The following is a 15143-nucleotide window of genomic DNA, read 5'->3' on the forward strand; positions in this document are numbered from 1 at the left end:
ACAATTTACTTTGGATATATTTTACCCTGCACAGTTGGGAGAAAAAAAAAAAAAAAGTATTATAGCAAATCCCTTAATGGTCCCATTTAAACCACTCCAATTAACTTTGCATTGAACACAAGATGAGTGCTTGAAAAAGCTTCGGCACACGCTGCTCAGTATTTCTGCTGAAGAGTCGAATCTTTGGCGATCGATATTCTGAATGATTGATATTCAATCGAGAACAAAATCATTTGACGTAAAATGTACCTCAACTCAAATAAATCTAATTCCTTAACATTATGCTCCAGCAGTCCGTAAAGCAAACCCTCATTTTCTAATGTAGATACCTCCACAATCCACTCTCGCATCAGTAATTGAGTTCTACCAATGTAATTCATCTCACAACACAACAACAAACTGAAATTTACTATTCCACATTTTGAGAAGGGGTTTCCACCGGTGACAATACTGCAAGTAGTGAGTCCGTACAGCTTGGATCTCAAGTAACAACCATTCGGGGCTCGACAACATGTTTGAGGTAATTTTAATTGCTGCTGTCGGGGGCTGTTCGGGAGTAAATCAACAGGATAAATGTCCGAGCTCCAGTTTGATTTCGATTTTCACATGTGGTAAAACTTGGATGAACACTGCTCTCCCTCGCCCTCGTTGTATTGTATATCTGTCATTATTGCCATCGTCCACAAAGCCTTTCTTCTTGCTTTCGGTGATCTTCCGGATAAAATGTTCGGTCTGTTCATCAATTGAGAAATCCGATTTTTTTTCTTCTTTTTTGTGTTGCGCAGGTAAACATCAGACTTGAAACAGATTTTGTTTTTGGGGGGGGGGGGGGGGTATACGGTTTCCTTTTCTCAAGAGTAGATCTTTTATTTAATTTTTTCTCCAAGAGCCTCTCCCAGATATTTCTTTAACCGTGTGTAGTTTGGATTACGGGGGTAAATGTTGTCATACCTGTGTGGCCGATGCTGCCATTTTGAGTTGCCCGTGTTTTGTTAGTGTCCCTATGTCACTGTGGTTAATGGTGTATCTGGTGATCCCGTCTATGCCGTTGTCTCTAGTCTCTGGCAGCGCCCCAGACACGCTGCTCAGGAGGCTCTTTCCCGGTGGGGAACACATTGTCACGGGAACACGGGCGTCATCCCAGGGTTGCAGCTCATGCTGTCCTTTCCCGGGAGTCGTCGGTCGTTGTAGGCGTGCATGTTGATCACCGCATCCGTCTTCACCATGACTGGAGGCTGAGGCTTGTGTTTCACCCGTCTCTCGCAGGTGAACGACAGTCTGATCTCGTCCACCATGGCACTGCACAAAGACCTCTGGGCGAAAAGGGGAGGGGAGCAAAGATGGGGGGAGAGGGGGGGAAAAGGGACGGGGGGGGGGGGGGTAAATGCCTTAGGTTTAACTTGTTCTGACAGCAGTAGAGTGTCAACAGACTAAAGAGCACAAAATGAATCTGAACTTTCACGTTGCGTTAACGCTGGTGTGTGTGTGCGCACGCGAATGAGCATCCATGGCTGTCGGCGGTCTCAGGCTTCAGCATCGCCGCGTGAGGCCCGTGCATGGCTGGTTATTGCTGCTGTGTCAGAGAGTGAACTACTAGTGCACGAGCATGCATGCAGCTACTCACTTAGCGTGACTCAAATTAGTAATTTACGACAGTAAAAGGGTTCATGCCATTCTGACATCTCCAATGACTAATAATGGATTAATTCTCCATGCTCCAATTTGCAATTATGCCTGTTAAAATAAGTAAATGTTGTGGTGTTATGGCCAAGTACTCCTGAGGATTAGCCAAAGGCATGCAAATCCTTTTATAACATGTTTGAACTAAAAGCCATGGATACAGCACAGCTTTGGTTTAGAGGCTATGTGGAAGAAGTATCATAGAAATAAAATAAACCGAAAGCCTACTAGAGTCTAATTGAATTAATTTGAGATTAATTCTCTATCCATTCAAACCGCAGGTGAAGGATTAAATTAAGCAAATATTCTTCAGGTAATTTATGTGGATATATACCTGCTCACGTTCTGCAGTCTTCCTCAGCTTGTAGATGAATTCCGCAATTGCCACAAAAACCGACAGCACGAGGCCGGATGCCAGCACAATGAATATACCACCCAGGTTCTGGATACCCATGGGGCCTGTCTCACGACGCTCTTCATCCAAGCAGCTGCTCCCACTCCACCACTTCTCCTTCAGCATGTGTAGGCGCCCGTCCTCCATGATGCTCAGGATTGCTATGGTGATTTTGTCCCTGTACGGGGAGCCTGGAAAGCAACATAAGGCCCATTTTACTTTGGAAGAAACACCAGCTGGACTGTGTGATAATAAGGTTCATAAACACGTTGTGGCATACATTTCGGCTTGTCACTTAAAAAAAAACAAAAAAACAAGTTGTATGCTGCCGCTGCATCTATAAAAGCAATCTCTCACCTTCTTCCTTCAAAAGCCACACACAGCCCATAAAAAAATGATGATTTTTGGTGTTTTATGAGTTGCTAGTTTCAAACATGATCTCAGTTCGTTCAAAAGCCATTACCAAGGGGAGTGCCAATGCCGTAGCCCTTGCTGTCGATAAGTCCTCCCACTTGTGTCAGATTACAGTTCCTCCTTGTGATGTAATCAATAGTGGTGGACTCGGTAATGAGGGCGTAGTCGGACTTCAGCACCCTCTGGATCCCATCCTCAATAGACTTCACCAGCGATGTCCGTGGCCTGCTGCTCATGAAGGCCCACATCTTCTCAAAAGTAGAAACTCGAGATTTCTGCAAAGCATAGAAAGAGTACGTTTTGCAAAAAAAAAAAGGCTTTGAAACTCATTTGAACAACCTCCCTTTGCTGCAGGCGTGGAAAAAGTAGTCGAAAAATATACAATGCTTTTATTACTAAAAAAGAAGGTTGAACTTGAAAAGTAACTTTGAAATGTTAGAGCCCACAGGGTGGAACCTGGAATACTGCTAACCATGAACTCATGGTAGTACCTTGGTACTCCTAAAGAATGCAAGAAGAGCCTTGCACCTTTTTTTTTTTGAAAATGGTTGAATGGAAATGTGAGAGATTACACACATGGTATTTGGTCATTTACCCCAATGGGAGTATGGTTTCTTTACCTAGTGAGTGAATCGATTTAAATGATTATAGATACAAATCTCCATTGCCAGAGGATTAAAGGACAGTAAATTGAAGCTTTGCACACATCTATTCTCATAAGTGCTACTGAACCAGCAATAATAGAATGCCTTGCCATTAGTCTTGCATCAGGCTGTGTGGTATTTCATGCAATTTTCTATGAGGTCACATTTATGCCATGCCTAATCCTAGATAATTACTGTCTAAAGACTATAAGCCATTTCAAATTGTGAAAGATGCTATTATAAGAAGCACTCTATTATTGTAAACTCCTGCAGGAGCACAGTGGCTTCTCTTCCAAACTGAGCTATGATAGTCTGATATTAAAAACTGGAAAGTAGCAATTAAGATGTAATGTTGCCAAGTTGGCATCTGACCATACGGGGATTTACTGCTGATGCTGGTTTTTGTTAATGCAGTGTGTGAATGACTTTATTAAGAGTGGTCCCCCTTTTTTAAGGCACGTTTGCCAGTAGACATCTCAGCTGTGATGTGGTTTGCGGCGCCAAGATGTTCGCCGCACATCATTTAAATCCTACAGGCTGTGAGGTGGGGCCATTATGGATTGGACCAATCACATCCAACAAATGTCTGATTGGATCAAGATCTGGGCACTTTCGCGGCCAGGGCTTTGAACCATTACTGAACCATTTCTACTTTTTGTAAGGCGACATTGCATTAATCCTTGTTGTTTAATGGGACAGTCATAAGAAACTGGTGTCCCATGGGTCACATACAAGTCCTATCACTGTATTATGGAGCCTGTCAGCCAGGAAACAGTAGAAAGATGGCCATTTTAAGCCCATCTGTAACGGGTACTAATCACAATTATTCCAAATTAAAGTATAAATGAGTTTGTCGAAAAGGTACAAGTGACAAATACACATTCACCCATTCACACACCAGTAGAGACGGCTGCCGTGCAAGATGTTCAGTGCACCCATTGGGAGCAGTTTGGGGTTGAGTTTGTTGCTGAAGGACACTTCATTATAGACATGCTATCCTCATTGACGCCACCACCCTAACTTTCAATCTCTTGGTATGATATGCGCTGTCATAATTTGCCTCCAAAGTAGAAAGGATATTTTTGCAGCCCAAACAATGAAAGGTTTACCATCTCTGTTGCTTGGATAGGCACTATGTGTCCACTTCGATTGCCTCAACGCCGTGTTTTCTGACACCTATCACTTTTGACAGATTCTGACCAATGACAACTGTGGACACGCCGCAAGGCAACTGGCATCTTAACTGACTGCATTATGTTTCTGCAGTTTTGCAAACATCCGGTCAAATGCAAATATTTTCTCATTCAATAAGCTTGATTCTGCAAAACTGTAATAACACAAATCAGTGGTTTCACTTGGTATTTAGATTATGTCTCACAAAAATCTGTTCATTGATGAAATCATTAATACACCCAATGGCAGGATTGTACTGGATTAGATAGCATATGTGACGAGGGGGAACATCGTGCACTGATCCAATGGATAATGAAGGTGGTGGAAGTTGTGAATCAAATTGGAAATGATCAATAGAAACAATGCCCACAGGCACAGATTTGCCGCTGGTGGGTTTTGCCACAATACCGACTGATTTTCTCCCCATGAATTCTTGTTTCCATGTCAGGGGAAAAAAAAAAAAAAAAACAGCATTTGGCTCACAACTAGCCATCTGTTATCCGGTGGCTGGTAATTCAAGTGGTCTCTTTGCAATATACAGCTCACACTGCATTTGATGGAATTGAAGAGAAAATATAAGTTTCAAAGATTTCTGATTTTTTTGGGGGAATGTTAGTTTAATACCAAATGCCTCAATTTACATACATCAGCGAAGCTTTCATCTACTCCCTGGTCTCGTCAGTATTTATCATGCGTCTCTGCCTCATTGAGTTAACATCATTAAACCTTTCTGTAGGAGCAGGAGAGAGCAGAGGGCACTTGAGCCTTGGGTAATTAGGCACCTGTGTCTCCTTCTATTTACGATGCCAAGACCACAACTCCAGATTTTCAAAGTGTGGCGGATGATCTAAAGTAACTTGCCTTTGCATCGCTCCACAGACAAAATGCAGGTTGATTCATTTTCTCCCGAAAAGCTGCATTTATCTGTAAAACTGGCAGCTTCGCAGTATCATTAGTAACTAAATCCTTTTTTTTTTTTTTTAATAGGTTGTGTGCGAAAACCAAAGCCTTGCTATCCAGTGCCTTGTCCGTTCAGCACATTCAACAATGAAACATAAGGTATTCATGAGCTCAGCTTCAGAATTTCAAAAACTAGGCCAAATGCCCAGCAATGTACATTTTGTTTTTCATATATTGAATTTTACGAAATGTATGGACTGTCTTCAACAGAAATGTGCAGTGTTTTCATTGTTGTACTCTGAGAAACTATAACCCTGTTACAAACGCTATTCTGCGCCACACTAGCATCTAAAACAATTCAGAAAATAATGAAATAAATTCAAAAACCCTCAAGGCAAATGCTGAAACTCCAAAAAAACCATCAGGAATACATCAAACATTGCATAGAAAAGCACACGAATATTCTTTTGCTTTGGGAATTAAGATCCAGCTGGAATTTCAAACATGCACACGTATGTAGATGCATTCATAATCCGACACATTTTGCTTCTTTCTGAGCACACATTTTCACTGCTCTATTACTTTGCTTGTTTGAGCTCAGTAGGAGAGCAAAACTAAACAAAAACCTAAAAATAGCCTCTTTCTCTCTGGTGTTTGCATGGTGTCCCTCTGCATGTCCAGGTACTACGGTTTCCTCTCACGATGCAAAAATAGGCGTTTGAGGGGCAATTGTTGACTCTACCACATGATTTTAACATTGTGGTAGAGTTTTAACGGAGAAATCCGATCCAATCCCCGACTCAGATGTGCTTAAAATCACATTCATTCAATCATTAACCATGTAAGCAACGCTATATTATTTTTTGGGGAAATTGGCTCGGAGGATCACAAACTATATAGACAGGAGTTGCAGGTATTTCATGAACCACCAGTTCTATGTCTGGTCAAAATTTGCAGCAATAGCTTTGTGATATCTCTCTGTGTTGGGCCTTTGTTTGACTAGCGAGCTGCTCAGGGAGTATCCACCTTTCCCCGTTGTCAGTTGGGATTGACTCCAGCCCCCCACGACTCTTCATTGGATGAGGCAATATGGAAGCTGGATTGATTGATTCACCCATACCCTTACTATTCCTGCAGAAACTGGCATATACAACAGGGTTCTGTTGCAAGGTAACATTATGGCAGCAACCAATGCAAAATTCTGCTTGAAGCACCCTATATCTGGAGTCTCCTCAGAAAACAATTACTTGTAAATTATGCAAAATGACTGCTCATCATGGGAGTACATACGGTACTACTGGTCCTTGTTTTACAGAAACTCACTGTTACATATTACTTTAAAATTAAATTTGCCTGAACAAAAAAAGAAGACACATCAATACTGAATAGGGAGGCTGTACTTTAGATCTGAATTGGACATTTTTTCATTTACTTTTTGGATCAGTGACAGATGGTGTCAGAGGCAAAGTCGATTAAAATCTACTTTCTTTTAATTGAGTAGGCATTTTTGTGTGGCCCCTCAGTGGAGCAGTGGTCAGTTCTAAAAGCCAGTAGATCTCTTAAGGCATGAGGACGTTTTTCTTTTGGGTCCAGATTTTGCATGTTCAATCTTTGCGTGCTTTGGGTTTTTCTCTGGGTAATACGGTTTACTCAAATTCAAACAAACATATGTTTACCCTGTGATGGACTGACCAACACGCTCCTCTCTGCCATCTCTCATCGTCAGTTAAAATCGGTTTCTGCCGTACATGACCGTTTTTGTTTTGCTTATTATTCTTCATGGTTTAAACAACCTCATTTGAACTTTTTGAGCTGTTCAATATATTTGCATTTTTGATTGCTGATTAATAACGACACTGCCATAGATGTCAGCCTCTGTCCCTCTTTCCAATGGCCTATTAAGAAAGTGAGTGTATTTTCCATATATATATATGAGTTATTATTTGAACTTCACCTTGAAGAAAGACATGGTGGCGCCATCTTTGACCACTCCGTACTCAATCTTGGTTTGTTTGGCGATGTCATCAGCCGAGTCCACCGGTGAGTCCATTCTCTCCACGGTGAGAAAAGCTGCTAGATTAGCTGTGTATGATGATATGATGATGAGGGTGAAGAACCACCAGATCCCTCCGATTATCCTGGTCGACAGGGCTTTGGGCATCAGTTCTGAGCCTGTGTGGAAAGCAGAGAGAGAGAGAGAGAGAAAAAAAAAAAAGAGTTTGTAAGTCGTTAACTCGATAAGATTATACTTGCCAATATTTGTAATTAAATTAAAGAAATGCAGTTACATGATCATTTGCGTTTTTGTTAATTAGCCTGCAAATGTTTTTGGCAGTGGCTGTAGTGTTGATCAAGGTACTATCAGGGAGGAAACAGTAACTGAAGCCAGCTTGGCAGGTTAACCAAACTGAGCAAAGAAATCAGAAGAGGTAGATCAGTCCAGTAAAATGTGTATTTCTCCGGCTTGTACATCAGGTATAGACGCTTTTATCAGCTGACGTATATCTCCAGGTCTCAAAAAACAATAACTGTGACATTTTAATTCTGTAAAACATCAATACATACTCGTTGAAAGGCTTGGAGTGTATTTGCTGCTTTCTCAATGTAACACAGAGGATAACTGCCCTATACAGCGTGAACATGAGTCAGAAGTGTTGCTTCTGCTGCCCGCAATGGTTCACCACCGTAATCATACTTAGCAGGGTTTTACTGCCAAAACCCTGCCCGCATTCAGTTAACAATTTAGCTTAATCAAGTAAGAATTAGTGGGATTTGTGATCTATCAAAGTGTACTTCTGATTCATTTGTCTGAAAATAGGTTATGTGAACCTGTTGCCAAAACATGTGATGCGCACCCTTGAGTGAAATAATTCACTATTTCTAACGTCTTTCAAGCACTGCCATCATAAGGTCTTATTCACATATGTGACACAAAACTTTCCCTTTATACTGCAGAAAAATATTTGGCGAGGGCCTATTAAACTTAAATAGAGGTGACTTCCCGTGGGCTCACCACCTGCAGGAAGGTTCTTAACCGGTGCATTGTGATCTGGGTGACGGTGCTCAGACTGTCACCCCCGCGACCCGGAAACGGATAAGCGGAAGAAAATGAATGAATGAATGAATAGAGGTGACTAAAGAAAAAAAATTGAATATTCATCTATTTATACTTTTCTTTTCTAGTTTATTTTGGACATGTGGGTACATAACAAAAGAAAGATAAACTAACACAAACAAACAACAAACATAGCAGAGCAAACAAAGCAAAAAAAAAAAGTTGTTTGAGCAGCCCAGTTTTGCTTTCTAAAGACTTTTACTTCAAAACAGAGTTCAGGTATGAAAGAACCAATAACATAATCATGGTCAACGGCATGATAATCCCATCCACTGAACCCATTTTAAATGAGCAAACTGCAGGAAAAGCTCTCATTTCCATAAAATGTAACATGTTCTATTTCATTATTGGCTGCAGATCTTTTGAAAAGATTTGCTTTTCATTACTACTGGGATGGATGGATATTCATTCTTTCTTTTTATTCATTTCAATAATTATTTTCTTTTTCTCAGATTTCATGAAGCTCATTCCAGTGAATGTTTACGTAATCGAAAAGGATTTAAAACCTTTAGTCCGTGCCCATTCTTATTAAGATAATACATCTAATTCCACTATTTTAATCTAATTTTAATGTTATGGGATTTATGACATTGAAAAACACCAAAATTGTCACATTATTGGTTGTTAAAAAGTAACTCTATATAGACTTGTAACCATGATACCGCTTACACTTACGGTCATTTATCATTTGGAAGGACTTTTCTCACATTACGTTCAAATCCAAAATAAAGGGGGTTTTGATATAATTCTATTTCAAGTCATTTGGTTAATAGATCTCTTGCTGGCAGAAATATCCCACCCTTCATCGTTCATGACAGATCGCACCCCAGGTCTGCTGTATGTACATCTGAAGGCATTATGTAAACAAGCTTCCACTGCATGAATGTAAATACTTGAAAAGGCAAAACTCAAGACTTGGTACCAGACCCGAGTGAGGGTCCACCTTTGCATCAGTCTCGACTTTGAGTGGTCCTTTGCTGAGTAATACCGTGTTTACAATGGCTCACTGACTGGTGTTAAAGTTACTTTATATCTCATCTCTGACAACCTTTAAAATACCCTTGCGCTTTGTGCACTCTGTTACTTTACCGAAGAAGATTTATGAGGGCAATTCTGAAGAGTAACAAGCCTCAGAAGGGGGGCAGAGTGGTCCGCTCTTTAACCTCTTCCACCAAATTTGATTGGATTTGTCCTTTGTGGCTTGACAAAGACTCTACATGGTTACCAACAAGGGAAGACAGTAGCGTCCCTTAATTCACTGTGACTTCAAAGGGGGACGATCCAGATGCATTCTCTGGTTGCACTAAAAATAAAGCGAAGCAACGGGTAACTCAATTGAATTCCACACTATAAAGCGCTGCTGTCAGCAGGGGACTATATACGGCGCTGCATCAGAACACTCTAATAAATACAAAAAGCAGATCAGTCTTAGGGTGCCAGGGAAATAAAATGGTGTCAATATCCCACTCTATTCTTCCATTCTTTGAGAAAGGCTTTGTCTCTTGCAAACTAGAGAAACATTTATTTTTATTTTTTTAGAAGAGAAGGCGAAACAGATACTCTCGGTTAACAAAACATAACATCTGTCTCATGAGTGGCTGCTATGCTTCTCCAAGAACAAATGTCATTTTGAGATTTAAAAAAATCCGATCAGATATGTGTATGGGAATGTGTGCGACAAGGCTCAGGATTTCATTTACTATCGTTCCTTTCATGAAAGGAACAAAAATGAGTGAATGAAAGAATGAATTTACAGTCAGCAAAGACACGAGGGAGGTTGTGATACACAAAGGTAAACGGTGCACAATATTTAAAGTACCTGCAAGAAAGTGTCTTGAAAACAATGCATACAGGTTTTAAGATGAAATTAACTCTAAATGCAGTTAAATATTGATTAAGATGCTAAGTTTAGCTTTATTTACATCACAAATATAATACAAAACCTCACCTGTCCAAAGAAAATGAATGTTTGCAGTTATTTACTTGGTATGATAGTGACATATGGCGGAGTTAGTGCTCTTTAAATGCTAGGAGATTGTCATTGCAATGATTGTATGAGGAAAAAGCAGAAGCTTTCATCCGGTTCGACTCTGCTCAGAGTCATTATACAAAATGTGCACAGATTAAGAAAGACATAACGGCCTGAATGAGTGTACCGAGGCCATGCATGCATCTTGATTGGACGTATTAATCAACAGACGTGTGTGTTTGGTATTATGCAACTCAGGAGTAGTTTACGAAGATGGTGTTTGCTTATCTCTTGAAAAGTAGAAGCTGTTTCGGTTCACTTCTTGACAACTGCACTTTTACATTAAACTAACATTGCTTGCAGTCTTATGATTTTTGGTGTTTTAGCTTCAAAACAATTCTGAAAACTGTCAAATACTCCGCCTGATTTTGTCCTTTTTAGTGATCAAAATAGTACGGCAGCGTTTTTTGTGGTTATGACACACCCACTGGGGGATTTCTGAATATGTTGTTGCTCTGTCGAGTTGTATTTTACGATCCACCGACAGTCTTCCAATATTGTATAGGTCCACAAATTTTGAGAACCATTGTAAAATCTTTTGGGGGTACTCAATAGTGAATTGGCAGACCTATTAATAATCTCTACTCCCTGTTATAGAAGTCAGTGTTTATTACCTTCCAATGTGACCTCTGCTTTAAGAAGTTAGTATTTTATTGGGTCCATTCTTCCCTGAACCTGTAAAATGTCTATTCTTCCGCTGGCTGAAACCCAAGACCAAACAATTGTAACCCTTTCGTCACCGGCTCACAACAAAGGACAAAGCAACAACACCTTGTAAGCTTCATTTTTTTTTCTTTTTTTTTTAACATGGCTTCTTCTCAACCTTAAAACACTTTAAGAACCAATTTAGTGTAAACCATCACTATTAAATAATACACAGCATCATGCACATTTTGAATGTGTATGAAGATAAGTTATTACACGATGATGGATCTATTCTTGTGCTTTATAGCCCGAGGTGCAAACATGTCACTGCTCACTGTCAGTATGACATATTTCGTCTTTGCTGTTATTGCTAAATTGCATTAGAAACTGAGAATGCTGCAATGTTTAAATGCTTCGCTATCATTCTGCTTCTCTTTGCTGCTCTTGGTGTGTCAATAATGTTGATAGTCAGGCAGCAGCTGATTGTTTTGACAGAGTTTGACGAGTCAGACCAGAGGTGCCGTGATGGGGCGGGCATGCCAGGCAGTTGCCTAAGGCACTCGAGCTGTAAGGGGGCTTCCACTTTGGTCCAAATCAGTTAGAATGGAAAACTTTAACTTCAATATTGTCTGCAAATACAGTATGTTGACAATCCACCCTGAGAGGGCCCCGTTGTTGTTGCTATGTAGTGTCAAGAAGAGGGAGTATTTGAGTTCCAGCTGAAAATCCTATTTGATGTTTAACACAGAAGAAACTCATAATATTTTAATTGGAGAAGCAAAGGTAAGCACGATGCAGTTTTTTTTTTGTTTTTTTTGGTAAAGTAAAACATCTTGTAGAACTGGATATGACTTTTTAACATCGTCTGGCCCCCAGAGGGCCTCTTACCAGGGCCCGTCGGAGTGTTTAGTGACGGTATTCATAAAGTGTTGATATTCTTGGTCATCATACAATTACATGAGTAACAACCCAAACAAGCTCATTCAGATCTCATTCCTCGATAGAAGTAATGTGAGAACTCATCGCTCTACCTACTATGTCCACAATATGAATTTACAACATGTATTTATTTAAAAGACAAAATATTTGCTTCTTATCAATGGTTTCCACAGAAATAAAAATCTATAGTGTAATTGTTTTCTAAAATGCTTCTTGCTGATACAAAGTATATCAGTAAATTTGAATTAAATCCACTTAAATTATACTTGTTGAGAGAAGTACTTTGTCCTCTGACTTTACTTGCAACCTGAGTTTCTAGCCATCTCTCCACGGTGTTAAACTTACACTGATGATTGATTCATACTTTGTACGTGTTCTAATTTTCGTAGCTTTTGTTGAGGTGGCAGTGCAACGTTCCCATAGCCTTGGAAGAGAGAAGAAATCTCTGTTCTCCCACAGTGTGTATAGACCTTGAGTCTAAAACCACCACATATACCTTTGCATACATTTGTTAAAGAAGCATCATAAAGAAGTCACTCTGACATTGTGATTCTCCTTTGAATAAATGTACAGACTGTTTTGCATCTAATGACGCCTTTTGAATTGTCCTCCTGGGGGGAAACAGTGTTTCTCTGTGGGCTCAGTAGCACACCGTTCTAAATACGATGCCCCGGTTTTTCTGCAGCGTTTCAAACCCCACCAGCGATGCCTCACCTCAACATGAGAAGAACTGGGCTTTCCCATGAGAATGATTACCTGCACTTAGCTTCTCTTCTGTGGAGTCAGCGCACAAAGACACACTCGCACAGCTTGAGGCTTTTGCTCGTTGTTAATTGCTTTATAGTAACGACACCTTTGAATGGAAATGTTCATTCCATTGCAAGTAAATAACAAGTCGTTTGTAATCTCGGTCGCATAAGGATGCAGAGTCACAACTTCTTTCTTAACTCGAGACAAAAAGACAAAACTAATTACTTCTCAGTTACAGACTTGGATAAAGGATTCCTTATTTGACGTTACAGTTGCAGATCTTGGGGACACTATGCACAAGAATGAGAGCGATAGGAGTTCGTCGGCTCATGAATCAAACCTACTTTCAAAAATAACTCAAATGAAGGACCCAATTTACGGGAAGTGATCGGACATATGTTTGTTGACATCAGAAGCCTACTGAGACCCCCCACAAATGCATCGGAGGTACACAAAGTGTTTGCTTTTGCGCCTCCTCGTATTTTATGTTCTTTGTGTTGTCTGTGACACCTCCCTCCCACAGACAAGCTGCTGGTAAGATTTTTTTATTTTTTTGCATCTCCTCAAACACGTCCATTTGCATTTTAAACATGTCAAGGAAATGGCTCCCGTCTCAGCTGCTGTCACTGTGCTTGGCAGACAAGCAAGGAATGTCTGTTTGTGTGACACAGACAAAATATACCTCGCTGCAGATACCACCGTGCAAGCATGTGTTTACAAGGTACGCTGGCACACATACGTAGGTGGCACGGAAAGCGACGATCAGCATATGTTTGTTTTTGACTGAAATTCATTAGAAGACCATTCTTGAGGTATTTTTTTTTTTGATAGCATTTAAAGAAAAAGGAAAGAAAACGTATAACATTTTCAAAAATATCTCTAATGTAAACAAATCTGCTACACACACACACACACACACACACACACACACACACACACACACACACACACACACACACACACACACACACACACACACACACACACACACACACACACACACACACACACACACACTTCATAGTAACTTTGATATTCCAGTGTGAAATATTCTATTCATCCAAGTATAAAATAGGAGCTGATTATCTCCAGCAGTCTCCATCAGCAGCAAGAAATGAGAGAAGCAGTGGAGCTCAGGCATTTACAGACAACACTGTGTGCCACGGTATGAATTACAATGGAAAATTCTCCCCTGTTTAGTTTAATAATATAGGCTACTAACTAGCTCATTTTGTTTCGATTCCCTCTCCTTTTCCTTCCAGCACACTGGTGCCACACTCAGCCCTCTGCCTGCACCAGTAAATTGGCAGAGCTGCTATGCAGTTTCACAAGAGTGCTGCCGAGTTTCTGTGCTTAATGAATTGCTGAATGTGTTTGCTATCCTTACGGGCAAAGATCCACTGCCGACTCTCACTAAGCCTCCTTGATTTGTCTTGTTACATCGAGGTTAAACATTTTGTTACTGTTTTTTTTTTTTTCCCTCCACAGTTGACTTCATTATCTTATTTCTGGGGCCTTCATTTGCTTACCTATCCCTTTAAGGGACATCTTGCAAGTGGAAATCTATTTATATCGCTTTGGTTTTTCCAGTCACAAGGATCACATCTGCAGTACCAGGTTTATTTTTTTCCTCCCCGTCCTGCCATTAAAGCAATAAGACACTTGCTTTCTCATTATGCAGCATCAGACAAGATCACAGTGACATTAGCTTGTTGGACAGTTATGAAAAAGACATATGGGTTGTCTACAGTGGGTCAGACTCGGTGCAAGTCATGCAGAGCAGAAACCGTCACACCAGCCAGTCGTAGCATCCCTGACAGCTGGCATTTGTCAGACATGTTCCTCAACTTACCCTTTACGTCCCCAATACCCAGAAAGCTGTTGAGCAGGGCCAGTGACTGTGTTAAAGGGGGGGTGGGGGGGTGGAATAAATGCAACATTGTTTTCCATCCTTACCCGCCAATCTCTGACAAGTGCCTGGCACCTACTCTTCCCCTTTTTAAACAGCAGGTAGGTGACAACAGCCTTCCTTTGTCATGTAAGACTGAGCTCTGCAGTTGTTCCTGACAGGTAAATGTCTTATGAAACAGTCACGGAATGGAAATCATGGGGCTTGTCAGTTAAAGAGGCAGAAAGTGGGAACTAGCGGTGAAGGGAGGGGAGGGATATGGGAGGGGGGGGTGAAGGTATTGTTTTTGACAGGGACTAATAAAAAGTGCGATCCTCCACACCTTGTTGCATCAAGGAGCCGACTCCGAACCAGAAGCTGTTGAGGAGGGTGAAGTTGTTCTCCACCACGTCTGATCCAGGATTACAGGGATGGGCGTCGTACCACTCATACGGGCTGAACCTTGGATTGAGAGAGAAAGAAAGTTAGAAAGCTTTTTTTTTTTTTTCGCCCCACATTTTTTGTCTTTTTTTTTGGGGTCATGTGAACCGAGGAAATGCAGCAGCGATCTC

The 15143-nt window shown here is 40.7% G+C and overlaps 1 protein-coding gene across 1 annotated transcript in view; it reads right to left on the bottom strand.

Moving 5' to 3' along the window:
- Positions 1 to 774: 774 nt before the first annotated feature.
- The window catches only part of grik3 (glutamate ionotropic receptor kainate type subunit 3), a 105915-nt gene continuing 91546 nt past the window's right edge, over positions 775 to 15143 (bottom strand). The window contains exons 12-16 of the mRNA XM_080472293.1: positions 14915 to 15033; positions 7160 to 7377; positions 2538 to 2763; positions 2015 to 2265; positions 775 to 1313 (exon numbers count right to left, since the gene is read on the bottom strand). Of these exons, the coding sequence (XP_080328419.1) occupies positions 1119 to 1313; positions 2015 to 2265; positions 2538 to 2763; positions 7160 to 7377; positions 14915 to 15033 (1009 nt within the window). The 3' untranslated portion in view covers positions 775 to 1118. The remainder of the gene's footprint in view (positions 1314 to 2014; positions 2266 to 2537; positions 2764 to 7159; positions 7378 to 14914; positions 15034 to 15143) is intronic.

The sequence above is a fragment of the Lipophrys pholis genome (genome assembly GCF_963383615.2).
Source record: "Lipophrys pholis genome assembly, chromosome: 9".
NCBI lineage: Eukaryota > Metazoa > Chordata > Actinopteri > Blenniiformes > Blenniidae > Lipophrys > Lipophrys pholis.